We start from the raw sequence: 26,458 nt of genomic DNA on the forward strand, positions 1-26,458 counted from the left end.
TGTCATACTTTTAAGATTTGTATGTATGGTGTGAGATCAGCATTGAGCAACATGGTGTTATCTCAAGTTAAAGTAGGACGAACATGGTGTTGTCTTTTTGAAGCTGAAGCCTTGCAACAGTTGTGTGCTAAGTTTTATGCTAAAGCTAGGGTAGGCAAGCTTTGATTGTCTAATTTGCCGTCAATATTGTAAATTTGTGACCAAACTTTTTTCTTGTAAGACATAAACAAAGAAATGATGTGATATTAAATCAACATCCAACTCAGGCAGCTGATCGTCACTTTAATAGTTTCCTTAGGGTAGTGCCTCTTACCTATTCATCCCACTATTATCAGGTTCTCACCTCTGATTTTTTATGCGATGAACTTTTAGCACATGAGGACGTTAAACTAGTTCAGTTTAGCTACACCACATCAATCAGACAATTTAACACGCAACAGATGCATATGTGTGTGTGTGTGTGTATATATATATATATGGGGGCCAACCCTCAATACCATCACTTCAGTTTTTGTATGGTGCTCTAAAACAATAATGTTCTTTCAAGTTCTCTTAGAAGTAGGAAAGTACTGAACCAAAGTCTTCATCATCGGTCTTTCACGGTCGTCCGTTATATAGTGCAGTTCATGTTAGAGCTTCTTGTCTTGTCTTCTTTAGCAAGCTGTGTTGTAATTCCTCGTGAGCCAAGATTCTTGATTGTATATAAAGCTAAAGCTGCCACGACGTTTTGAGTTAGACAGCCTCCTAGCAGAATTTACTCTCCGTAGTTTCTCATAAAATTTAAGGAAAATTTTGTGATGATTATTTGCCCTCCCTCTATCAATGATTGAGTTTTTTTTTTTTTTTTTTTCCATCTTTACTCATTTTTAGTACTGCTCATTATGCAAATTTTCGACGTCAACTAGTAATCTGTCCTCAAAAAAAATATTTTCTCCTATTTGGAAAAATTAAATACTTCCTGAAAAGTGGTCTGTCGAACGTGGAAGCGGCTAGAAGTCATTTATGGGATTACAAGCACATCAATAATATAAAGACACCAAGAAAGAAGGTAACACCGTTGAAAAATGTAATGGTGGACCAGTACCATCTTTCCCTATTCCTAATCTTTTTATATATATCCGATCCCCAACAGAAGGAGAAACCAAATAAACGAAAAAACAAAAAAAAAAAGGAGAAAGAAACTCTAACTTAATGTGCTTGTGTTTGGTTGTGAGGAAATTAAAGGAGATTCCTTTTCTAGTATGCCTGAAATTTCTCACACTTTCCTTTCCTGGAATTTTGAGCTCAGCAAAATTTGCCGGACTCTGACCAAAACTTAGCTACGTACACAAGTTTGATGACTGCTTAATAGTTACTACCATTTTTCCTTTAGTGTTTTTGTAGTCAATTAAGCATGCAAATGCAAGAAACGATAAAGTCTTAAAAGATTGTGATGAAGAACTAATTCATGGTTGTCTAAAAAATGAAGCAATTGGCACATCAAGAAGTAAAGAAAGAGAAACCATGAAGAACTTGCGTCTTTCCAATCTAACACTGTCCGATCCACATCGGTTGATCGATAACCTTGACGTACTTTCTGACAATATTATGTCGTCTAATCAACGTCCAACTCAGTCAGAAGGACACTAAATGGACAGGATTTTAGCTTATCTTCGAATTTACCCAACCCAAAGTGCACACAGCAATGTGTATTGCATTAACTGAAAATAGAAGTGTTCATGGACAACAAAGACAACTTTATGCTGTCTTGTATATTTATCTCGAATAAAAGTTGAAGTGTCACGGGTTGGCTTTTCATTGTCCCGCAAAGTCGTGCGGCACTAGCAAACTCGAACACAGAAGGTAGGAGATGGAGATATACCAGTTTAGCCTTCGTGCCAAAGCGCGCCTATGATCAGACACAACCAAAAGGTTTCGAGGTAAAGAAGGAAAGTTAAGAGAACTTGGGAAGCCCTTGTATTGCAAATGGAACTCCAATCCACGAACGATTACAAATTAAATGAGAGGGGTCTTGCCCATAACCGCTACAGTAGTCTAAATAATTATCAAGTTGCTATACAAAGCCTCACCTCTAAAACCCTGTATACGACTCTAGATCCTATCCTATCGTCTATTATGTACGAACTCTAAGCATTTCCACAATGTTCATGAAGAGAAGTATCGAGGATTCCAAAATAATCTAGAAGAACCTCTGTACAACTCGAACATAGCCCTTATACTTCTATCAAAAGCTCTACACATTGGCCATAGCCTCTATGGCCTTTCATTTATTTGTTTCTCGTAGCAACAAAAATCATTACCGGTCTTGACTTTTTCTAGCATTACCATGAATGAGGTAGTGCATGTTCGTGGTGCCTTGTTAATTTGGATACTGGTGGACCGTGTCATAAGACACTTGGGATCCTCGGTTATATTTTTTTAGAGGCCAATTCCACTGCAATTGACATATATTGGGATTTTTCATCCGCAAAATTTGGTTTTGGCCCGGAACCGCTAGAGGGGTTCTATTTAGCTGTTGCATTTAACCAAGAACTTGTCCTGCTCCTCGGGGATTTGCAAAAGGATGTGTATAAGAAAATAGGTCCTAGCCCTGTTGCATCTAATGCGGTGTTTATTGCCAAAAGAGAGCGCATCTTTGGGAAGAGAGTATACACTACAAAGGCTCAATTCTGTGACCACGGGCCGATACATGACATCGAAATTGAGTGCGATACTGGGGGGATTAACGATCCATCTCTGGCCATCAGCTTGGATAGCAGAGCGGTGTTGCAGGTGAAGCGGCTCCGGTGGAAGTTCAGAGGGAACCAGACTATTTTGGTGGATGGACTGCCGGTGGAAGTGTTCTGGGATGTTCACAGTTGGTTCTTGGGAATGTTATGGACAATGCTGTTTTCCTGTTTCAAACCTGTCTCTCGGCTGAGATGCTGCGAAACAGAGGGTTTTCTTATTCTTTTTCCCCAAAGCAGCAGCTGTACAAAATTATTGATGCAGGAGTTAGACCGGCCGGGTGCCTTTTGGTTCAGAGTTTTAGAGAATAAGAAAATTTGTGTTAACTTTGAATCAATTTGAGTTGATAAAAAACTAAAGTGCTAATGACAACAAGAATTCTAGTGGTGGCATTGGATTGGCACTGAAAAAAATGTAATCGAGGATCCCAAGTGGTCATAAGAAACCTCCTGTAGGAGCTTTTGTGTCCATTTATCTAGGTATTACTATGACCAAATTTCTTGCCAAACATATGACCGATTAACACCATGATCGGAAGTGAAGTTCATGCGCAAAGTTTTCAATATGAATACAGGACCTGACAGCTTTACAATTCTTGTTACTTGATCTGTCCGTCTTACTTTTAAAACAAGAAGAGTCAAATTGCTGATGACATGTATTACCATGAATTATTGTTTGTTTTTTCTGGTTCAAGACAAGGCCCCAAGTCTTATGAGGGGGAAAGGAGAGAGGAGAGAACTTGAGAGACAGCAAAAAGACCTTTTGGTTTCTTGGCTGATATCCATACCAGCTAAGTTAGGTCCGGGGACACTTTTTGGCTCTTTGCGTCTAGTGAGATAATGATCGATGTTTGTTAAGTATTCCTCTATCCTTGAAATGTGATATATAAATTGTAATTCAAAATTTTTTCTGCTTTTTTTCTAAAAAAAAATTATATTAGAGAAGGGATGATATTTAAAAAATACAGGATAGGAAGGGAGATTTCATCTTGGCTTCCCTCATAATGCATTGCATGATACAAAAATTTTCTTAAATATTATTTTACTTATATTAGAAATATATTTTTCAATTATTGATTTCACATATGTTACATTAGTTTACGTGATCCTCTCGACCCTGGGTTGCCAAGAAATCGCAACACATTTTGGGCCCAAGGAGTTGCATGAAAGAATTCATGCCTCTGAACAACCCAGTATTCGGAGCCCGGCAAAGTTGCACTTGGGTAGTTTTCTAGCTCTTTTACATGGGGCTAGATGTCTCCATCCAGACTAAGGGATGAAGGTCCAACACCCTGCTTTGTGTACCTTTGTTGTAGTCTGTCCTAGACCTTTACAATTACTCATGTCCTACTAGACCTTTCACACTTTTAAATGTTGATCTGATTTTGGAAGAGAGCATACGATGCTAAGAATCTACAGGAATAGTTAAAGGATATTATCATAAAGAACGAATTTCTATTCTTTTTTGTTTTTCTATAACAAAAATGTAAATGTGCAAAGCTAGTTAGTTTTAACCTTTTAATTAGATTAGGGTGGCTATCAATAGTTCCAAGCAGAACGACCAAATTATGAAGAAGAAAAAAAAAATCTGGGGTACATCATCGAATGGTACTATAAAAAAAAAAAAAAAAATGCTAATGAAGTAAACTAGTTTATAAGAAGTAGAAGAGAAAACAGAAAAAGAGCCATCAACACAATGCCAAAATCGGCTACTAGTTTAACATTATAATGTAGCTTAGATTATTGTGTTTAATCAGCATAAGCAAACAGATAATGAAGCATATTACTGGTGCTTCAATTGTAGGAAGTGCTTTGGAGAATACAATCTAAAAAGACCGTATGCAGAGAGCGCTGAAATGACAGCCATTGCAAGGCATGCAGCATAACCACATATTAAAGCTCCACCAATTTGGATGCAGAACCTTGTGTATTTGTCGCATACCTTCATCCACCCAAAATTACTCTGGCCGCTTACTGCAAAAACACAGCCCTGAAGAGCTGCTGAATTTGCTGCAAATACAAGGTATGCCACTGCCTGCCAATTTGTGCATGAAAATTTCAGATCAAATAATTGGTTCTCTCGTTCGAGATTTCAATCTTTCTACAAAAATGATATGAACAGGTGGGTTGTGTCAGGTTATTATACTTTTCTACGATATTTAGCTAGCGTACATCTATCAAAATTATTGTACTTCTCGAACTATTTAGTCTATCAAAAAAGGTTGCCGGCAAGCTGTGTTCCCTCTGTTGGTTTTTTGTTTGCACAAAAACTTGCCAGTATATGCCTAACTCTAACCGCTGATAAGAATAACGAGGGAAATTAAATTACGCAAAAGATGCAATATTTCTTCCTCTCTTTTAGAGCACTTGATTTTTATTTTTAATTTTTTCAGAGTACTAGATATGAAGGTATTGTTAATAAATGGGAAAGGCTTCGAGTGGAAGCAGTACTAGGCTTAGACATTTCCCTCTCAGTACGTTCTAGTGGATGATCCCTCCGACGATTGTCAAATGCATGCACCGGAAAATGACACAAGTGGGGAAGTTAGAGGTTAGGACAGATACAACGCCATTAATTAATTCATTTCTTGATGGGGAGCCACCATCCAGCAATTATTGGAGTTGGGATTCGAGAAAAATGTTTTAATTAATGTACTCACTAAGCAGCTGTTTCATTAAATTCTGGTATGGTCACAACACTGTTGTCGATGAACCCTACGGCCAGCTTCAGTCCAGACTTAATGCGAAAAGAATCACGAGACTCTCTGATTATGTTTGGTTCAGTAGCTTTTCTACTCTGCAATGGAATTGCATCGTGATTATGTTATTCTGCGAAGAGAATCATGAGACTATGGCCATGTTTTCCAACCACTTGAGAGTAACTTTTGAGGACGAAAATTGAGAATAATTTACCCCAAAAAGATAAAAAGGAAAGTCATGTTAAAGATGGTACATAATGATTTTAATTACGTATATGTCCATCTATCTCTAAGGTGATTATTTGAAATATTATTAAGAATAATTACTGTAGTACATAATGTAATGTACGTGTGAGATAAAGAGATAATTAAAAAAATGTGTTTAAAAATTTATTTATAATTAAAAAAAAAAAATTTTTTGGACAAGTACTTCCTATCCAAACACACCTGCTTCCACACAAATCATTCTTTCACCCTCAAATTAACTTTTCAAAGCAAATTCCAAGGGCAGTTTTTGCATGTCTTACCAATATATAGAAGAGGCTGTATATCCAAATGCTTGCATTTATATTATATATATACTGAAAAATTTACCTGGTCCAATAAATAACCAAACCAAGCCAGATTTTTGCCCATTTGGGGAAAGAGACGACTTCTTAATATTTGGAGCACATTATAGGCAGCAGCAGCCGAGGCGACCCACACCAGAATGCTGAAAAACATGGATATCGACAACCTCGTCACTAAAAAATGATCATCAGCAGAGATTATAATAGCTGTTGGAAAGAAGGGGGTTGGGGAATGAAAGAACTCACGACAAAGCTTTGAGGTCCCTGAAGGAGGCCTTTCTGACCATGGAGTAGAAGAGAAGCTTAGTTTGTGAATCAAAAGCCACCAGACAAGCGGTCAGAACCAGTGAGGACGTCGCAAAGAGCCTAAGAACCAAAGTGTCCATATCTTGCTCCCTAAATATGAGCTTGGAGTTTTTTTTTTTTTTTTTGTTTCCTTATCTTACTAGGCAGCTGCTTGCGTTCTACCATTTTATAGTACTATTCTTAGCATTTTCTCTTTCTTTCTTTTCTCTCTCTCTCTCTTTTCAGGCAAATGAAATGGGAAGGAAGATCGCTCATGAAGGGAGACTTCTGGTTATTGAAAGGTACACGTGAAGATGGGGCATCCCGTATTCAAGCTATATATAGTCTAATGAGGAATCATAGAGATTGATAGCCGACTAATACCCACCTTTCATTACTGCATCTCAACCACAATTGCTGATTAAAAAAGAATATCGAATTATTTATGGGAAACTAAAATTAGCCTTGCCCGACTAAGATTAAAAAAAAAAATTATGAATCGAAGGCTCATTTAATTTGTTACGAATCTTTTGTCCAACTCTTTATCTCGCTTCCTTTTCCAATATCTTCGCAAATTCTCTTTTCATACTTTAAAAAAATTATGCAGTTTGAATTAGAACTCATAGTTTCAAATGGTAAAATGACTTGAAATTAATTTTTGCTATAGTTCTTTTACTGGACCTGATGCGGTAAACCTTGAAACGGATGTCTGGCATGCAAAATTTTACGATTGACCCCGATTTTTCCTCTCTTCAGAATCGTCACAACCTTACAATTGATCATAATCTACATGATTTATGTCGGTCTCGTGAAAGTTCAACGTTTCTTGGGTCCAATTGCAATTCTCAGAAGTATGGGAGTCAACTTGCGAACATTTACAGTTGAGCTTGGACGCCAATGTGCATGACCAGAAAAGGGGGGACAATTTATGAAAAACCGGTTTCCAAGCACAACCTCAAGTAGTCTTGATCGGTGAAAAGGATACCAAGAAACCTTTTGCTTCGACTACCGAAAATGCTCAATGCATCTCTAAAGATATAGGGTTGGAGTGAAGACGACGTCAGATAGTTAATGAATTAAAGTACCTTAATTATTTATGATATAGAAGTTAAACAAAAAGGACATTAAGCACCTGTTTTCAATCATTCTAGTTTAATCAAATCCTTCAACAATGTATAGGAGTGCGGTTTAGTGGTCCTAATCAATGAGGTTAAGTGCATGTCTTTGCCGTACAGAGGATTTCATATCAAAACAATATACTCTTGAGTTCATATTACATGTCATATTCATTGTGCATTTATGCTACAAGAACTTCGAGGACGACAACAAAATTTTAGCACGAAACACCACTTAAGAAAGAGATTAACTAGAAAGCAAAATTCGGAGATGGAAACGAGTATCAGAATGGACATATTCTTTCCTTTCAAGAGATGGCCCTGCACTCTGGTGGAAATCCCTGTGGAAAACGCTTTGCGTCAGTGCAATAATTGTAGATCATGTAATTCTTTTCCACCCACCTTAACCTCCTTTCACCGAGTGGATCCAGCTGCTCTGACAATCACGGACTATAATTTGGCATTGATGAAACGCAAGAAGGTTTTGCAGAAGCCAGACTGCAAGCACTTGAACTAAAACCTCTGTAGGAAGCCATAAATGGTGCTTGAGTCCAGTCAATCTTCACCAGGCCCCCTCTTGTGGCCCACTCATCTGCGTTCCATAAACTTGAATATAGCCTCATTGGCTGGGTTTTCGGAAATGCAACACCTATGGATTCCAAGTTCTTGAAAACCCTGATGGGAATTGTATCCACAGAGAAGCTACGACAGAGGCATTGATTTCAATCATATAGCATTACTTAATCAATTCAGAATTATTAAGTACGTTTTCTTGGATTAAATTAAAGACATATTACAGTACTTACACAACAGCTGATGGATTCCAGTGGACTGAATAAGTGTGGAAATCAGCAGTTGGTTCAAACCATAAGTAGAACTGCTGTTCTCTTTCGCCTTTGCCCTGAGTGTACACATTGGTATGAAGTATATAAGGTTGACCGCTCAAATTTCCCAGAAACTCAAAGTCTATTTCATCGTGGATCGGTCCAATTGATGACAACTGCCAAAACATTAACACGAATTAAAGAATATGCTAAACTTTGCTGACGAATAATTTGGCTCACTCAAATATATATCAATTGGTCTTAAGCTTACGTAGTAAGCAGTGACAGTGCCAGCAGAATTTCCAGGGACTAATTTGAGCTGCATATCAATTTTCCCGAATAAATACTCTTTCTTGGATTGGAACCCTGAGCCAGAAATGTTATCCAAGGATAAAGTAAGAAGCTCCCCATTGTCGAGTATCTTTCCCCTGGAACCTCCCCAGGTTATGTCAAAATCTTGATAGAAATTATTAGCAGAAGCCACCATTGAAGAAGTGACTATTGATAAAGATATCACCAGAAGAAATGGAACGTTAATCAAAGAAAGTGAAGCCATTGATTAACACTTCGTTCAACCGAAACAAGTACAGTGACTGTATTAGCGTTCAGAAGGGAAAATAAAGTCCTGTTACTGATGGTTTAATTGCACAGAGGTTCCAATTTATAGAGAATTGAACGGTAGCATCGGGAAAAAAGGTAGCTCTGAAACTCTGGGAAAAAGTCACTTAGAAATGGGAGTATAACACACTATTTGTAAGTTGTGAACAGCTGTGGAGGTAAGCATAACGCATAAATTTTTATTATTATTATTTTTTTTGATCCCCAGTGTGGATGGTCATCAAAGCTGTAAGCTGTTGTCGACTCATAAGACTACTAGTAGGAGAATTATCTAAAGAGAGAGTGTCTCGATATTGGAGATTGTTTCTTTCTGCCGACTCTGCTTCTTCTCTGAAGCTCTGAAGTCATGCATGCAGAAGTTGAGGAGTACGTGTCATGTCTTTGTGAGCTGCTCTGTTTTGTGTTGCAGATACACTTTTTTTTTACAGTATAAAAAGACAGATCAGGTCCATACTCCATCTAGAGCTTTGGGTTGGAGAATCATCAACCGAAAATTAAACAAAGAAATCAGACAGAGTAAATATTGGAAATGACAATTGAATGGACATCATTTTGGACTAAACTACGCGAGTTCAATTATATACATAGCTTGGAGGTCTGGTAATTACAATGTGGCGTATGCTTCATGCCTGGTTTTGTGTCATGGTTGGAGTTTAATTTGAGCATTTTGGGTTTCATTTTCATTTTCTTCTTTCTCGAAATCGGTTGTTTTCTTTTTAGTTCTTGTGAACTAGAATGCGAGTTATCCTTTTGAACAAAAGTACAATGAAGCGGGGGCAGTTGGCATTTTCTCGGCTCGCACCAGTTCAACTCATCTTCAATCTGCAATGGGGACACGTCACTTGCCCAGTGGAATTCACATCACTTGCCCAGTGGCAGTATCATCATTACTGTTACGCGTTGAAATCTTTACGAACTTCATTGTTTTTGACCCTTTTTCAAATCGATCATATGGACCAGAGATTTCTTTTTCAATAAGGGGGACTCTGATTTCCGAATCAAGGAAGAAGGGAGACCTCTGTTTAGCTGATACATTTCCTACATACTGCATGCTACTGTTACCATACTGGGTTTTTATTTCAGTTGTGATTCTCCAATTTAAAAAGTAATAATCAATTACTTCCGTTTTATTTCACAAATTCATATTCACAAGTATTTAACTCCACGGTACATTTTGACAAAAAGTGTAGTATACTAAATGTCGATAAATGTACCAAAACTAAAGAATCAATTCGGGGCGGGGGTTATTAACTATGGGAGAAGTAACAGTCACAATTCTTTAGGCTGTGGAGTTGTTGGCGGTGCATTCTGGAGGGAAGCCCTGAGGAAAACGCTTGGCATCTGTACAATAATTGTATATCATGTAATTCTGCTGCACCCATTTCAGTCTGGCTTGACTGGTGGCATCAAGTTCCTGAGAGAACCATGGCTTGGTGGAGTTTGATCCACAAGAAGATCTCCCAGAGCTCCATACACAAGCATCGGCCTTGAAATCTCTCAAGGAAGCAGTAAAGGGAGACTGTGACCAGTCAGTCTTGACAAGGCCGCCTCTTGTGGCCCAGTCTTCTGCATCCCATAGACTAGCGTATACCTTCATCGGCTGGTTCTTCGGATATGGAATCCCCCTTGCTTCCAAATTCTTGTACACTCTAATTGGTGTGCCATCAACATAAAAACTATAAAAACGAAAACAAAGACAAAAGGTTGGTTAATTAATTAAAAGGAATAACAAAAGGCTATGAAAAATTTCGTTAAGCATGTCAAGACTTACAGGATTGAGCGGGGATTCCATAAAATGGAATAGGTATGAAAATCAGCAGTGGGGTCGAACCAGGCGTAGAATTGTTGCTCTTTATCCCCCTTGCCTTGAGCATATACATTAGTGTGAACAATATAAGGATCGCCACTAAGATTTCCCAAGAATTCGAAGTCTATCTCATCGCGGGTTGAACCTGGTGAAGATAACTGCATGTTCAACAAAAAGTTAATAAACGAAGTTACCAAAATATGTAAATTTTGATGAAAGATGAACTTACGTAATATGTTGTGACGGTGCCAGCAGAGTTGCCAGGGACGAGTTTGAGCTGCATATCGATTCTTCCAAACAGGTACTCATTCTTGGATTGTACGCCTGATCCGGAGGCTTTGTCAAGGGAAAGGGTGAGAAGCTTCCCATTGTTGAGTGTTTTGGCACGGCCATCGCCCCAGGTGACCGCAAAATCTTGATCGAAGTTGCCAGCCAAGATAGATTGTGAAGAATTGAAGAAGGCAACAATTATCAGCAGCAAAAATAAACTAGGATTCCAAGAACAGCAAAAATCAAAAGCCATTAGTCGCAATACTAAAAGGGTTGTTAGTGTTGGATAGGATCAGGGATATGGTAGGGCAATTGACTTGTTGCTATGAAGTCTGTTTCAACTTAATTGGACAGGATGAGTCCTGGCTTAGCCTATATATAATAGACAAGGAATGGTTTTGGTGGCCGGTGTGAACTGAATAGAATTTAAGACAAGGAAAGTTCCCTCAAGTCAAGAGGTTTGGTGATATTAGCAATGGGCTTAACAGCTGGCATATGGTTAATGGCCACTATTGAAGTGCCTTGGCCCCAAGTCCCAATCCCCATGGTCTGATGTGTCTCAATTTGGAAGCCTTCCAAGTTCCAAGTGGACATTTTGAGTAGCACCAAGTAATCAAAGTCGAGTCATCATCAAGAAAACAGTGAATGAACTTCACACATCACACACGGTTTCAATGAGTCTGGATTATGTGCGTGGCACAAATTCAAGAATCAAGAGCTCCCTGCTTAGTACGCTGCTATTTTAGCCCTTCACGGGGTCGGCATCACCGCGGACTAGTGCAGGCTCTAAAATCTAAAGGGCTTGCAAAATTTTCATCTAGGAACTTCTGCTGGCCCCTAGGAACCTTTTTTTTTTTTTTTTCCATTTTTATGAAGGAATGGCCCCTAGGAACCTTAATGGAGTGAATGATTATGTGCTCCATACAAGAATTAATCTATTCACAACGTGAGTTGTCATAGCCACACGTCGCTACATGTTTGGATTTTCCTAGGAAAGTTTTTTCAACCCCCTGGAATGTTTTACTAGCACAATGGATAATTTTTTTTAATGATATGTATAATCTACACCAACCTGATCTAAGGAGAAAAAGAATTGACAGAATTTTTTTGTCAAAAAAATTCATAATTAAATGACAAAGTAAAAAATAAGGTTGAACTCTTGACCTCCCTTCCCACCTGGACATTTACCAACAACCTCTTGCTGTTGGCAGCACAATGGATAATCGATCATGTCTCAGAGGTCAACACGGAAGAAAAAGCAGTATATAAGTTGCAGCATCTGGGAGAGGCTTAACTGGATGGAAGGATAAGTGTGTTAGGTGGCACCTCGATCCATTAGGAAGAAAAATCTAAGCAACAAGAGTATAGTCTAATAGTAAAGAATTGGAAATGGAATGTTAATTATGTACCTACAGCTTGTTTAATGTTTTCTGCCATGGCTAACTAACCAATTTTGGTATCACTACATCCAATTTGACACCAAAAAAAATTTTAAAAAAAATCTCATTTCAACTTATTACAAGAAATAATGGTCACTAAGCCATATAATTATAGAGGGATTCATGCTCAAGTCAAGTACCAAAATAGATAGCATACATAATTTGGGGGGTTTATGCTTTTGCTACTATTCCTCAAGAACATTCCGAGCGTACTTGGAATCTGGAGCAGCAACTTCCATACATACTAAAAAGACCATGCAACAAGCTCAACACATATAATTCCCAAAAAAAAAAAACAAATAAATAAAAGCCCAATATTTGTCTTCAACTAATTTCTAATTGCTACTCTTCCTTCTCGTCACAGAAAGGAAAAAGAACACATATTCTACGCCTTGAAACCGGATTACAAAGCCAACATTACGTTCAATCAATTTGAGCAACCTTGTTCGCTCGCTTTGATCGTGAACGACGTCTAGGTCGCCTTGGTTTCCTAGGAACAATAATGTTGTCATTATTGTTGGCATTGGTGTTAATGTTGTTGTTGCTATTGCTTTGCCTATTAATTTTGCTCTTGCTACCGCATTCTGGACCAGGTCCCTGTGGAAATCTCCAGGGATCTTCGCAGTAATTGTACACCATATACTTCTGCTGCAGCTGTTTCATTTTCTCCCGAGCTCTTGAATCTAACTCTTCAGTCAGCCAAGAATTGCTTTTTGCTGAATCTGTTGATTCACAAGAAGATTTTCTAGTTCTTGGAGACCAAATGCAAGCTTCGGCACTGAAATTTCTGTAAGAAGCGGTAAAGGGAGCTAGGCTCCAGTCGGTCTTGACTAGTCCATGTTGCGTAGCCCATTCATCTGCGTTCCATAGACTTGAGTATATTCTCATGGGCTGGCCTTTGAGGTATGGAACCCCAATTGATTCCATGTTCTTGAATTCTCTGATAGGTTTGCCATCCACAGATAGGCTAACACCCAAAATAATAATAATAATAATAATTTACCTTCATAATGCATTTGGAAGTTGGAAGTGAGAATTGTTGAGCTAATTAAACTAGACTTACATAATGCATTTGGGATTCCAAAGAATGGAATAAGTGTGGAAATCTTCTGTTGGATCAAACCACAAGAAGAACTGCTGTTCTCTATCGCCTTTGCCTTGGCTAAAAACATTGGTGTGAAGAGTGTAAGGATTACCAGTTGAATTGCCCAAAAATTCAAAGTCAATTTCATCATGGGCTGACCCTTCTGATGACAACTGCAATATTTTATGCAGGTTGTTAGTCAACTAGTGCTATCCAATGATACAGGAAATCAAAGCTAATTAAAACACTTCCTCATTAAGCCTTACATAGTAGGTAGTGACGGTGCCAGCAGAATTTCCAGGGACAAGCTTTATTTGCATATCAATCTTTGCAAATAGATATTCCTTCTTTGATTCAAACCCTGAGCCAGACTTTCTGTCAAGGGATAAGGTAAGAAGCTCACCATGTTCCAGGATCTTTCCCCGTTCTTCACCCCATGAGAGGACAAAGTTTCGGTTGAAGGTACCATTTGTGAAGCCTGTGATCGAGCTGCCCAACAAGAATGCAATTTAACCATTCCAATCATGGTATGATAAGCACAATTCAATTCAAGGGCTTGTATGGCTTGTAAATCCTGATGCGCGGGCCAAACTTCAAAGACTACATATGAATTCATGCATTAAATTTTTGAATACCGCACAACTTCTATAAAAAGTAAGGATTGGAGATACTTGACATATAGATATTCTCTCGTTTTTCATTGTTTTTCTTTTCTTTTTTCTTTGGCAATCCAAAACAAAGTTCATCCTAAACCTTATAGAAATCTAGTACCAAGATTCTAAATTGTTTTCCTAAACCATATTTTCGCAATTATACCAGAATAACTAAAACAATTACGTATCCAAGAATCTTACAAAATTTAGATTGGCAGAATTGAGTATCAAAAATTGAAGCAACACAATGAGGCCTAGCAGAACCAAGAGAGTTGTAAATATGTACATGAGTGTAAGTCAAGGGATCAAATCTTCTTGCCTACATTCTATAAATCCAAACTTTCCTGAAAATATCATCAGCAGGTGTGTAAGCACCCATTTAAATCGATGATGGTTCAGTTCCTTTCAAATTGTCCTTGAACCTCTTCGGGTTCCCCTCGTCTTAGTATAGAATAATGTAGGTCTATCGTGTCGGGTAAATAATAAAAAAAAAACAATGAGGCCTAGCAGAGGCTCCTCGGCCATAAGACTTGATGTACCTGGATGCGCGGCGATAGGTTGGCCTCACAAAATTCCTTGACGTGCTTGCTCTCCGGCGAGCTGCAAAGATCGATTGGGATATCAGGACGTCCACCTGCTCAGATGAATTCAGCCCAGAATTAAGATTATTGCAGACATATGCATGCATAAACCTATACAATTGCCATCAATTTAAAAAAAGAAAAACAGAGAAATTAAATGGAGTCTCCAAAGAATAATTTGGAAATGGACCTTGAAGACAAGAACAGCAGCGAAGGCAAGAAGTATAAGATAATGAATAGATGACCTTGAGCTTGACCTAGTTGGGTAAGAGTAGTTTCTTGATGGATATGCCATTTCATTTTGGGGTTGTTACTGATGAAGAAAATGTGAAGAATCGTCGTCTTTGCATGACCATATTTCTCGTACCCCTCCATTTCTTAGCCTTCAGTTATTACCAGTAATACATATATAGTATTTCTGATTCTTTTTAATCTTGTGGTATGAGTTTCTATGTTTGGGAATTAGCCTTCTCTATAATTGCTACTCCCCACACAGGCTCCGTTGATTTTCCATGTCTATTGCAATTTTCACCCATACATTTGCGGTTAAAGCTCCTTGCTCTAAGGGCACCAGCTCGCTCCTTGCTCTAAGGGCACCAGCTCGCTAGTTCACTTCTTCCGCTACATTTATTTTAGAGTGCAATATTCCTCAATAATTTTTCAGCAATAGGTGTTAAATATTAATGATGGAATTACCATATACGGTAATTAACCAGCAAGAATGCATGAGACCTAAAATGATTAAGAATTTTTTACCCTTTCACTGCTCGCTACATCTTTTTTACTTTCAACTGTCAGACCTAAGATTCGAATCCTGAATCACTCTACGAGTCTTCCTTTAATTACTTACTGGACTAACCCTAGTGGTCAAAAATGTTACTCCCTCCGTCCCATTTTGATAGTCTTGTTTTCCTTTTTCGTCTGTCCCAAATTGTAGTCCACTTTCCCATTAAGAAATGTAGTAATCTTTCAAATTGTCTAAAATACCCTTATTAAATATCTTGTTATTAATATATTGTTATTAAATACTAACCCACTACATTGAATACATTGAGCTTTTCTAATACTAACCCATTAGTTGTAACTGATATTAATTGGCACTCTTCGTGATTAGCATAAGGGTATTTTAGGAAATTATTAATTTAAATTTATGTTTCCAACCAAATTAATTATACTTTCTTAATCTGTGTGAAAAAAAAAACCAAGACTAACAAAACGGGACGGAGGGAGTAATAACTTAATCTAACTATTTCACAAAATATTACATCATTTCATTTTGACATCAAAATAGGCGATTACCTCTTTGACCTTTTATTCCTCAAAAGTATTGGAGTTTACTACCACTTTTCTCATATGGACCTGGGCTTTCAAATGGGTTGAAGGTCATCATAGACATCATTGGGTAGGATTCTTAGCTCCGAAGTGTAATGAGCATAATATTTTTTTTTTTTTTACGTTTTACCAGCTAAGCTGATATCTTCGACCCTTGGTTATCCTTTTGTATCCGTCATGGTTATCATTTCAATACCATCCAACAAACCTTAGTGGTTTAACAATCCCTTCTTAAATTGTAGTCCTTTCAGCCTCAGGGTCTAATATTGGTCCATCTCATTTGACGCTGGAAAAGGTGTACCAGAAGGATAAACAAAATAATTGGAGTAGGGTTGTACGGATCCAAGATAACCCCCAAAAAAAAAAAAAAGAAACCCATGAGTTCACCTTGATTTGTTTCTTTGTACTTTGTGTTTTATTCATATGACTGGTATAAGTAGTTAGGGAACCAGTAGATTAATCCCTGTGAGATCACCAAGAACCAGAACCGCGTGTTATAAATATAAAACAGGGTCCAGGTCCAGGTCCAGGTCCGGGCTGTTGTCAGCTAGCTGGGCATTTTTCTTATGTCAATTGTCACAAATCACAACCACTTGCTTCTAGTAGCCATCTGGGTACAGCTAAAAATGTTATCAAGTGATCACCCACTTGTTCAACCACTTTTACCCCCACAACTCGCCTCCTCTGCTGAACCTTCCTCAGCTCTTCCTGAGTGCTAATGCCTCCCTATAAATACTCTACTTGGCAGAAATCTTCAAATCATCCCAAAACACAAAATTACCTATCTCAGTCACTAAAGAGGGCAAAAAAAAAAAACCCCTTACTTCAAATTTTTCAAAATGGCTTATTCTTCTTGTTCATCTAGTCTAGTAAGAATATTGCTAACATCCTTTATAGGAAGCACTTTCGTAGTACTTGCATCCGCTAGCAACTTCTATCAAGATGTCGACATTACTTGGGGTGGCGATGGCCGGGCAAAGATACTCAACAGTGGTGGACTTCTCACTCTCTCACTTGATAAAACCTCCGGCTCTGGCTTCCAATCTAAAAGAGAGTACCTATTTGGCAAAATCGACATGCAACTCAAACTTGTCGCTGGAAATTCTGCTGGCACTGTCACAGCCTATTACGTAAGTAGCTATCCAGTACATTTTTTCTGCCATGCATATGGTCCTCATAATATATACTTCTTCAGGTACTCTATTAGATTAAAATGCTAATAATTTGGGTGGGATTTTGCAGTTGTCATCTCAAGGACCGACCCATGATGAAATAGACTTCGAATTTTTGGGAAACCTTAGTGGTGACCCTTATATTCTTCACACAAATGTGTACAGCCAAGGCAAGGGAAACAGAGAGCAGCAATTCTACCTCTGGTTCGACCCAACTGCAGATTTTCACACCTATTCCATCCTTTGGAATCCACGCCGCATCATGTAAGTTTACAGAACAAGAACAATTCCTGCCATTCGATTGAGCAAATTCGTGTGCAACCTTTTCTAACACGACAACTTTTGGGTTTGTTTTTTCCCTCCAGATTTTCCGTGGATGGCACACCTATCAGGGAATACAAGAATCCTGAGTCTCTGGGTGTTCCGTACCCAAAGAACCAACCGATGAGGATATATTCAAGCTTGTGGAATGCAGATGACTGGGCAACAAGAGGTGGACTTGTTAAAGCGGACTGGTCCAAAGCTCCCTTCACTGCCTCCTACAGAAACTTCAATGAACATGCTTGTATTTGGTCGTCCGGAAAATCTTCATGCAATTCAAACACTCCTTCAAACAATGCATGGCTGAATCAAGAGTTGGATGCAACTAGCCAAGAAAGGCTCAAGTGGGTGCAGAAGAATTATATGATTTACAACTATTGCACTGATTCAAAGCGCTTTCCACAAAGCTTCCCCCCAGAATGTGCAATCAATCGGTCCTCATAGGAAAAGAAATTTAGTACTAGTGCTCTTATCAGTTTAAAGTTTTGTAATTCTTTAATTCTTTATTTCCTATTGGTTACCTGAAGCATTCAGAGTAAAGTACCACTTTGTTTCTGTAGCTAATTCTTTTAGTAATGAAAGAAATTTCTAAATTTTTGGAGTAAAAACTCTGTTGCATGTTGAGATTTATTTTTTACTAAGAATAAGTCAGTCAAAGAAGTGGAACAGCTCATACACAGCAATATCCGACCATGCATTCTCGAAAAGCCACGGGCAAGTAGAAGCTGCAGAATCTTGGTATATTACATGGAAGGAGCAATCTTTGTCTCCAATCTCCATGCAGCAGTAGCGAAGCCAGAAAATTTCTTTATTGGGGGCACTTTCCAACCTATTTCGTTCAGGCTCAAATACAAATTTCAAACATTATGTTATAGGTTTCACACTATGTAAGGTTCAATGTACATATATAATTCAATTTCACAATTTAAAAGTTCAAGACTTTGGGTTCATTTTAATGAAGTCAGCTTTTACAAGGATAAGAGCAAAATAATATATTAAAATAAAGGCTCAATTTGAATTCAAGTGTTTTTCATGGATAATGCTACAGTTATATATATATATATATATTTCAAAGCGCCACAAAAAACATTATTTTATATTTCAAATACAACTTATAAAATAAACAAAATAATAATATATTAAATAAATAAATCCTATTACCTTTTTTTCTTCCTCCCATCATGACTCACTACCGCCACCACCTTCGTCCTATTCTCTCATTCTTTTCTCCCTCTTTCTTTTCTCATTCTCCTCTTTTTCCTTCTCTTTCCACTCCTTTCCCTTCCTCTTCCCCTCCAGACCTACCTTCCACTCCGGTCGCAACTAGGTCAACCAAAAAGGTCGCGCCAGCAATGAAAAGTGGTTCTGAGGGAAGGGAGGGAAGGAAGAAGACGGAAAAAAGGAGGAGGAGGAAAAGGGAGAATGAGGGAGAGAGATAAGAGAGTAGGGAGTAGTGGTGGTGATAATTGGTGTAAATTAAAAAAACCCCCAAAAAATTTTAAATTCTAAAAAAAAATCTCAAAATACATCTCAAAACATCCTTAAAAACACCTCCAAAAAACAAAATAAAAAACATTTGCAGTAAAAGTTTTTTATATATGTTACTACAGTTAAACTTTTCAAAAACATTCTCAAAAACAGCTATTTCATACAGAGCCAAAGTTAGCAAATTGTATACATGAAATTTTTAAATTTTTTTCTAAATACTAACATATTTAGTCAATTATTTTAGCTTTAATTTTGAGATAATATAAAAATATCACAACAAGTTAATAAATGAAAATAGAGGATATATACTAAAGTTTTGGAGAAGTAGTATGAGTAAATTACAAGATAATAGCTCTACATTGATATCTACTAACTAGATATATAACAAAATTGAAATTAAAAGGGCCATAAATATACTAATGAGAAGATTGCACCATTAACTAATATAGCATGAGCATAACTAATTAGCCATTTTAGTTTTCTTTTTTCAAGTTATTATTTACTGTAGTTTATTTAGTGAAAGAGAAAATTAAAAGAGTATTTACATTAGCTATCTTCTATTCTTTAATATCAATGAGGCAATGCATAGTTTTCAAAATTAGAAGGGGCAAATTAGTAGAATTGCTTACTTTGGTAGAGGGTTTATAGTAATTTTTGGTGTCTAGTTGGGGACTATGCCCCCAGGGCCCTATCTTGAACCCTCCAGTGCCATGCAGTAAAATTCATTCTTTTTCACTATAATTTTTCATTTATTTCCTTTGCTCCATTGAAAATATCTTGCATTTTATTTTGAAAGTACAAACACCTATCACTTTGCCAAAGTCAAAGTTGTTATTTTTTTTTTTTAAGAGTAAATTATTCGGTTGGTCACTAAACTTTTGTAATCGTCGAGTTTTGATCATTCAACTATTAAAAATCTGATTTTGGCCACTAAAATGTGTAAAGTTAAGACACGAGACCATTCTGTTAAATTTAGCCGTTAAGTCCGCCAATCTATTTATCCGCACGATTTCCAAGACAAAAGACAGGGTCAATTTAGGAAGTTCAACACTGGCCAACCAACATGAGAATCAAATCCGCAATAGTTTCTGTACAATAAGACAGTAAGGTTTTGGCAATATTAATGCCGTCAAATTGAATCCCGAAATCTCATGGACAAACAACAAACAAAAGTAGCTGTAAGAAGAGTTAAAAATCCAACGGACTCAGAGGATGAAAAATTCGTCATTTCATTCTTCTTCAGTGCAAGTAAATTCTGAATGCTACTGCTATTGTTTTTCTTATCAAGCGTTCAATCTTTTAGGTCCATACATTTTCAGGTTCTAATTTCTTGTCTATTGCGGGGCCTCCGGGAGGCGGTGATCACAGGGTTCTCTCTGACGTATCCAACCAAAAAACACTTCTTCTTTCAGTGCTGTCTGCTTAATACGGTCTTAATACAAGATTCAATTTTGGAACACCAACTTCTCTACTTAATAAGAATCAGAAGTCAATTGACTTCTGTACTCTTGTATTCTTTTAACTTTAAGACCAACAAAGAAGAACTCTGTTCCAAACATCTATTTGAGTAGTTCGGAACCACAACAAACAAAGCTTAAAAATTTTTTTTTTGAAGTTTCAATTTAAAACACAGCATTCATTTCATCAAAATAACCAGTCCATTCAAACCCACAAAATATCAAGCTTAAAAAATAATAATAATAATAGTAAAAATAAAAAACTAAACGCACTACACAGCAAATGTATACTCCAACCTTGACGGCCTGAACAAAGGAGTCAAACTTGGAGACAGAGAAGCAGATTTGGTAACCCCTGGGGAGGTTCTTGGGGTCAGCCACTGCAGAGGTGGAACTCCATGGACCTTCAGGGAGCTTTGTGGTAGGATCCCTCTCAATTAGATGAAGGTAAAAGGATGGTTCCAACTTCAACCATATTACATCGAACTCAAACTTTGGACTTTCTACCCGCTGAAAACCAAATACCTGCAACCAACCCACAGGCTTAATTCCCCATTTTCATCCAATCTTTACATAAGTTGTGGTAGGATCCAGATGAATTTGTGCAAGAGAATGGCCAATGTTGAACTTCTTAAATTGACCCTGCCTTTTGTCTTGGAAATTGCGTGGACAAACAGATCGACGAATTTAACGGTTAAATCTAACAGAATTGAATGGTCTTGCATCTTAACTTTATACATTTTAGTGATCAAAATCAGACTTTTAATAGTTGAATGACCAAAACTCGACAATTGCAAAAGTTTAATGGCCAACCAGATAATTTGCTCTTTTTCTAATGTTATCTCTATCTTTATTTATATTTCATATTAAATTTAAATTTAAAATTTTAATTTTAATGAATAATTTTAAAAAATTCATTAACATCAGCGTCAAACTATCATTATTAAAAAGTTAGAATCCCAAAATACTACAAACAATATTTGGAATGAAGGGAGTATTTAACCGTGATAAAGTTGCTGTGGTCGTATTAATTGGTCAGGACTTAGGACTCTGCATCAAAGTTGGCGGACACTAAATAGCATCAACACTGACAAAGAGGTATGGACTTGGTAAAACAACTAATTGTGCGAGGAAAATCATTTAATAGATGAAATTGCAAAGTGGTTGGAAGATAATTGTACTATGCTAGAATCAGAATTGATTCTTTTTCTATAAAATCGTTCTACAAAACATGCCAAATGCTTATTTAATCCGAAATGTTTATTTGGTGGTGGATGATTATTACTAGCACATTAACAACGTCATAACAAATATTTTTCTTTTTTTTTTTAAAAAAAAAAAAAAGAAAGAGGAGGAAATTGAATGCATTTCGAGAAAGGATGCATCTATCGTACATGAGAATTCTGCATTTGGATGGAAAGTTTCTAAAGAAAAAAAATTGGATTAAAAATGTTGTATATATATATTTTTTCATGCACACACCTTCTATTAGAATCGGGCCTGTTTGGCAACCTTCTATTAGGTTCGAACCCTTGTCTCCCGCCCCATCAAAGAGGTGGTAAAAAAAACAATTCAAGCGGGACAGTTTTTTAAGATGAGCTATGGCTTCCCCAGAAAAGGGCAAAAAGAATTAAAATATTTTTTACAACTGAAATCGAACCACAATTCAGAGAATAAAAAAGTCAAATCTAATTAATTTGGATAAGTCACAATCTGAATTCTGATGTGCCGGTGGCGGCTGAGCATGAAGTGCACATTTTAATCGATGATCTTCCCACCAGGAAAGCTATAATAAAACCGACGAGTGTGGGAAACAAATATTGAAGGTGAATGGATTGGATTGTTCAAACGAGTCAAATCTTGTGGACCCTTATCTGCATGCTTTCAAATCAACAAATGCTACTTTTTTTTTTTTTTAATTATTTTGTTTAATTTTCCATCTGTATCCAGCTAAACAAAGCAAGATTAGGTGAACGTACGGCAGCTCGGACTGGATCTTACAGGTCGTTGTGGACATGTATCATTATGATAGCCATATCAATTTTTTAGAAATTTAAAGGACTTGTGTCGTCTTTGGTGTGCAGATTTTACCATCTAAGCTAATGGATATCAAGACTCAACAGGATGGGTTCGACTTCAAGATCTTTCGTACTAGTGCTACTACCACCACCACCACCACCTGTAAAGTGTTTGCAAAAAGACCATCATGTTCTAAAAAGAGTTTAGTACGTAATTTGACTATGAACAAGTAGGACTGTATGTGAGGGCATTCTGGTTTGATTAATTATTACCTAGATGTAAGAAGAGTTTTTCTGTGATTTCATTTGGTTTTGTGCTTGAATGTTTAGATTTTTTTAATAAGCCAAAAAACCAAAGTCTAGGCACTATTCAAGAGTGTTTTTTTTTTACTAATTCCAATTATTATTATTATTTTTGTAAAATCTATAGCAATCAAGAACCGGCCAGTTCTTCCTTAAGGCTGCCGACCCAGGTTTGAGTTCCCCGGATATTGTGTTCGGGAAGAGTGGACCTTTCCTCTCGGATCGCACAGGGAATTAGTAAGGCTGAAAACCTGAATATCTCTGTATCAGGAAAAAAAAAAAAAAGAAGAAGAACCGGCCTATGTTATATAGCAGAGGATTCCGTAATCTAATGTGCATAGGATTTTTTCGACTCGCAAAAAATATCAATGACCGAACTAATAAGAATAATAATTTTGTGTGTTTGGATTGTAAGTTATTTGAAATATTTTTACTGTAGCACTTGTTGTGATGTGATGTATGTGAGATAAAAAGGTAATTGGGAAGATAAAAATGTGTATTGGAAATTGTAATAGTGATGTCAGCAAATATATTTGGCCAAATAATTGGCTGTCCAAACACAAATGTTAGCCAAGTAACCATAAAATCTCTAATCTGATTCTCGCGACTCCCTCTTCCTCCCCTCCTCCTTCCTCTTGGAAGAATTAGAGTGACCAAATCAACAATAATTAATATATGGTTAATAATACAGCATTGATTGGAATTGGAAAGAGAGATGAAGTTGGGGATGGTAGCGACGTAGCAGCTGGCAAGCATATACATAGCAAGATTGCATGCATGTACAACAAAATTAATAGGATACCATTCAGCTCACATTTAATTAATCGGGGGGTCCAAAGGTCTTGTCAAATAAAAAGGAAAAAAAAAAAAAAAGCACCTCTAAATCTAATCCAAAAGCGCGATCTCATCTTGTGAGGGTTGGGTTGTATACCCATTCCAAACCTCCAGCAGTCCAACGTCATATTTCTTGGTTGGTACGCTGGTGCAGTGTTGGCCAGGCCTCTCCAGCAGCCCATCTTGTGAAAATTGTCAAATTACCATAAGGGGTCAATGGCTTCTACGTTTGGTGCCATTCTCTTGCATAATAAATAAGATGCCTGATCACTTACAACACGCTTTGGTTTCAATGGTAGCAAAGAAAAGAAGCAGGGGCATTGGTGAGATGAAGGAGACTTGTGTCGTTCTTTCTTCTTAAAACGTAATCTTACAAATAAGAAAAAGTTCACAAAGTAAAATTCATGACAATAGTTAGAGTTGGTGAGAAGTCACCAATCGTCCAGAGAGGCATCTTTTTGTAGGTCAAAGAAAGCTCACATCAGCGGTAAAACCATTCAACACAACCGCGTCTGAGTAGTGATTACTAGGAATTTGGGACCTCGCAAGTTCTGACTCAAACTGATTGGATAAGTGGGTATAAATTCAAACAATTTTAATGTAATTGTGTGATTTTTTTCATAAATTTAATCGCATAAGTTACACTACTAATTTACATCAGATGATGTAAAAGTTACATAATCGATTTAAACTAAACAACAACTCAAGTAACTCAGCAACTCGTGAGACTCCTAATCTTGATCACTGGTACTACAACTTACTATTGGGAGCCTTCTTGGACTCTTCCTTCCGCCCGCCCCCGGGTTGGTCACTGCGTACTCAAAAGACATGCGCTAATAAGTAATAACAACCTCTGCCCCTCTACCTTCTGTGTCCAGCTCAATCTCCCTCTTAATCTTTCAATCTTTTACTAAAAAATTTTTGTGAACCCCACACTTATCTTGGTTCGTTCGAACAATCGGCTCAAGTGTCTCTTGTCTTGCACATTTCCCACCATTATATATATATATCTACCAATAAGCTTCAGTTTAAATCATCTTTGAGGCACATTTCTCTTCAAAGTACAACTAATATTCTTCAACAGATAGAGAAATACTAATGGCTTCTTCTTCTTGGAATTTGACTCCAATAGTATTTGTTTTATTGTCTCTCTTTGTCAGCTCAGCGTTCGCAAATTTCTACAACAATATTGATGTTACATGGGGCGATGGCCGTGCAAGAATCCTCAACAACGGAGACCTTCTTACTCTCTCCCTTGATAAAACTTCAGGCTCGGGCTTTCAATCCAAGAATGAATATCTCTTTGGAAAGATTGATATGCAGCTCAAGCTTGTCCCTGGAAATTCAGCTGGCACTGTAACTGCCTATTATGTAAGAACGGTTCTTCCAAGTACTATTTAATATTGCTGAGCAAATATATCAAGTTTTCCTTTCAAAAATCCTGTTACTAATACCACGTCCTTGCACACATGGTGCAGCTATCATCACAAGGACCAACTCATGATGAAATAGACTACGAATTCTTGGGAAACCTGAGTGGCGATCCTTATATTCTTCATACTAATGTATACGCTCAAGGCAAGGGTGGCCGGGAGCAACAATTCTACCTTTGGTTTGACCCCACTGCGGATTTCCACACCTATTCAATCCTTTGGAACCCACAACGCATCATGTAAGTACAACTACAAATGCAAGAAATTCTGTCACTTAAAAACTTGACCACATCAAAACATTCGCATATTGTTCTTTATTAGTTTAAACATACACCCTGCAAAAATTTTAAAAATAATTTACGTTGCATACTTAAATTTACATATACTATAGTTTCCATAGTTAACGTAAAATCTATGGTTCTATCTATACTTACATGACATACAACTTATAGTTTTCTTCTTTTTTTTTTTCAATTAATTACTAGTCAGTAGAGTTTCAAAACATGCAAGTTTGTTTTGATCCTGAATTTTGGCTCTATATTTTCAGCTTTTCCGTGGATGGCACACCTATCAGGGAATACAAGAATCCCGAGTCTCTGGGTGTTCCATACCCAAAGAACCAACCAATGAAGATGTACTCAAGCCTGTGGAATGCTGATGACTGGGCAACAAGAGGTGGACTTGTCAAGACAGACTGGTCCAGAGCTCCTTTCACTGCTTCCTACAGAAACCTCAACCAAAATGCTTGTATTTGGTCGTCAGGAAAATCTTCGTGCAATTCAAATTCTCCTTCCAATAATGCATGGCTGAATCAGGAGTTGGATGCCACAAGCCAACAGAGGCTACAATGGGTCCGGAAGAATTACATGATTTACAATTATTGCACTGATACAAAACGCTTTCCCCAAGGCTTTCCTGCCGAGTGTTCTCTTCAATAATGGATCGTCATAAGAAACTGATCAGGGGCAAAATGTTTGCTGCATTTTATGCTTTTTGTGTATTGTGTTTGTTATAATTATTTATATATTCTTTCGTTTGTGTACCTGAATAAAAGTTGAAATAGAATGAAAGCTAGAATATTTATATTGCAATATTCCAAAGATTCTTTAGCTTGTTATCATATTTAGTGGCTTTTTTTTTTTTATGTAGAAATTGCGAAAATGAGTTATATTACTAGATTGTTATGACAATTTGTGAATATATCTGTTTTACTTAATTCTTCTGATGTCATTTCTTTTGCCAAAATGAATATGAAAATTGGAGAACAAGTACTCTTTATATTTTAAAGTCTCAAAAGTGTTGGAGTACCTATAGTCAGCTAAATTTACTATTATTCTTGATCACTCGAAGTTTATTAAAAGAAAAAGTAAACGAAGTGAGGTACTACGAAGTATTCGACTCTAATCTATAAAGAGTTAAAACACATCGTA

General features: G+C 37.2%; 7 protein-coding genes across 7 annotated transcripts; 3 read left to right on the forward strand and 4 right to left on the reverse strand.

The window, feature by feature from the left end:
* The first annotated feature begins 1,684 nt into the window (after positions 1–1,684).
* Positions 1,685–3,167, forward strand: LOC113692934 (uncharacterized). Its single transcript, XM_072053453.1, has 2 exons — positions 1,685–1,749; positions 2,340–3,167. The coding sequence occupies exons 1-2, from the start codon at positions 1,685–1,687 to the stop codon at positions 3,067–3,069; spliced, it is 795 nt and encodes a 264-aa protein (XP_071909554.1). The 3' UTR covers positions 3,070–3,167.
* A 1,247-nt stretch (positions 3,168–4,414) lies between these two features.
* LOC113691354 (CASP-like protein 2C1) lies at positions 4,415–6,587 on the reverse strand. The gene is made up of 3 exons (XM_027209457.2): positions 6,241–6,587; positions 6,020–6,137; positions 4,415–4,761 (listed from the first exon to the last, which is right to left on the reverse strand). The coding sequence occupies exons 1-3, from the start codon at positions 6,378–6,380 to the stop codon at positions 4,510–4,512; spliced, it is 510 nt and encodes a 169-aa protein (XP_027065258.1). The 5' UTR covers positions 6,381–6,587; the 3' UTR covers positions 4,415–4,509.
* Positions 6,588–7,484: 897 nt separating this feature from the next.
* LOC113691353 (xyloglucan endotransglucosylase protein 1) lies at positions 7,485–8,941 on the reverse strand. The gene is made up of 3 exons (XM_027209456.2): positions 8,490–8,941; positions 8,201–8,394; positions 7,485–8,096 (listed from the first exon to the last, which is right to left on the reverse strand). Exons 1-3 carry the CDS (start codon positions 8,772–8,774, stop codon positions 7,838–7,840), a joined length of 738 nt encoding a protein of 245 aa, XP_027065257.1. The 5' UTR covers positions 8,775–8,941; the 3' UTR covers positions 7,485–7,837.
* Positions 8,942–9,933: 992 nt separating this feature from the next.
* LOC113691978 (xyloglucan endotransglucosylase/hydrolase protein 22-like) lies at positions 9,934–11,270 on the reverse strand. The gene is made up of 3 exons (XM_027210305.2): positions 10,873–11,270; positions 10,608–10,801; positions 9,934–10,512 (listed from the first exon to the last, which is right to left on the reverse strand). The coding sequence occupies exons 1-3, from the start codon at positions 11,164–11,166 to the stop codon at positions 10,116–10,118; spliced, it is 885 nt and encodes a 294-aa protein (XP_027066106.1). The 5' UTR covers positions 11,167–11,270; the 3' UTR covers positions 9,934–10,115.
* A 1,422-nt stretch (positions 11,271–12,692) lies between these two features.
* On the reverse strand, positions 12,693–14,965 carry LOC113692935 (xyloglucan endotransglucosylase protein 7-like). Its single transcript, XM_027211536.2, has 5 exons — positions 14,861–14,965; positions 14,629–14,723; positions 13,703–13,925; positions 13,416–13,609; positions 12,693–13,319 (listed from the first exon to the last, which is right to left on the reverse strand). Exons 1-5 carry the CDS (start codon positions 14,963–14,965, stop codon positions 12,776–12,778), a joined length of 1,161 nt encoding a protein of 386 aa, XP_027067337.2. The 3' UTR covers positions 12,693–12,775.
* Positions 14,966–16,753: 1,788 nt separating this feature from the next.
* LOC113691977 (probable xyloglucan endotransglucosylase/hydrolase protein 23) lies at positions 16,754–18,088 on the forward strand. The gene is made up of 3 exons (XM_027210304.2): positions 16,754–17,132; positions 17,245–17,438; positions 17,540–18,088. Exons 1-3 carry the CDS (start codon positions 16,842–16,844, stop codon positions 17,937–17,939), a joined length of 885 nt encoding a protein of 294 aa, XP_027066105.1. The 5' UTR covers positions 16,754–16,841; the 3' UTR covers positions 17,940–18,088.
* Positions 18,089–24,620: 6,532 nt separating this feature from the next.
* On the forward strand, positions 24,621–26,105 carry LOC113691979 (xyloglucan endotransglucosylase/hydrolase protein 22-like). Its single transcript, XM_027210306.2, has 3 exons — positions 24,621–24,966; positions 25,074–25,267; positions 25,576–26,105. The coding sequence occupies exons 1-3, from the start codon at positions 24,694–24,696 to the stop codon at positions 25,964–25,966; spliced, it is 858 nt and encodes a 285-aa protein (XP_027066107.1). The 5' UTR covers positions 24,621–24,693; the 3' UTR covers positions 25,967–26,105.
* Positions 26,106–26,458: the final 353 nt, after the last annotated feature.

The sequence above is a fragment of the Coffea arabica genome, chromosome 6c (genome assembly GCF_036785885.1).
Source record: "Coffea arabica cultivar ET-39 chromosome 6c, Coffea Arabica ET-39 HiFi, whole genome shotgun sequence".
Classification (NCBI taxonomy): domain Eukaryota; kingdom Viridiplantae; phylum Streptophyta; class Magnoliopsida; order Gentianales; family Rubiaceae; genus Coffea; species Coffea arabica.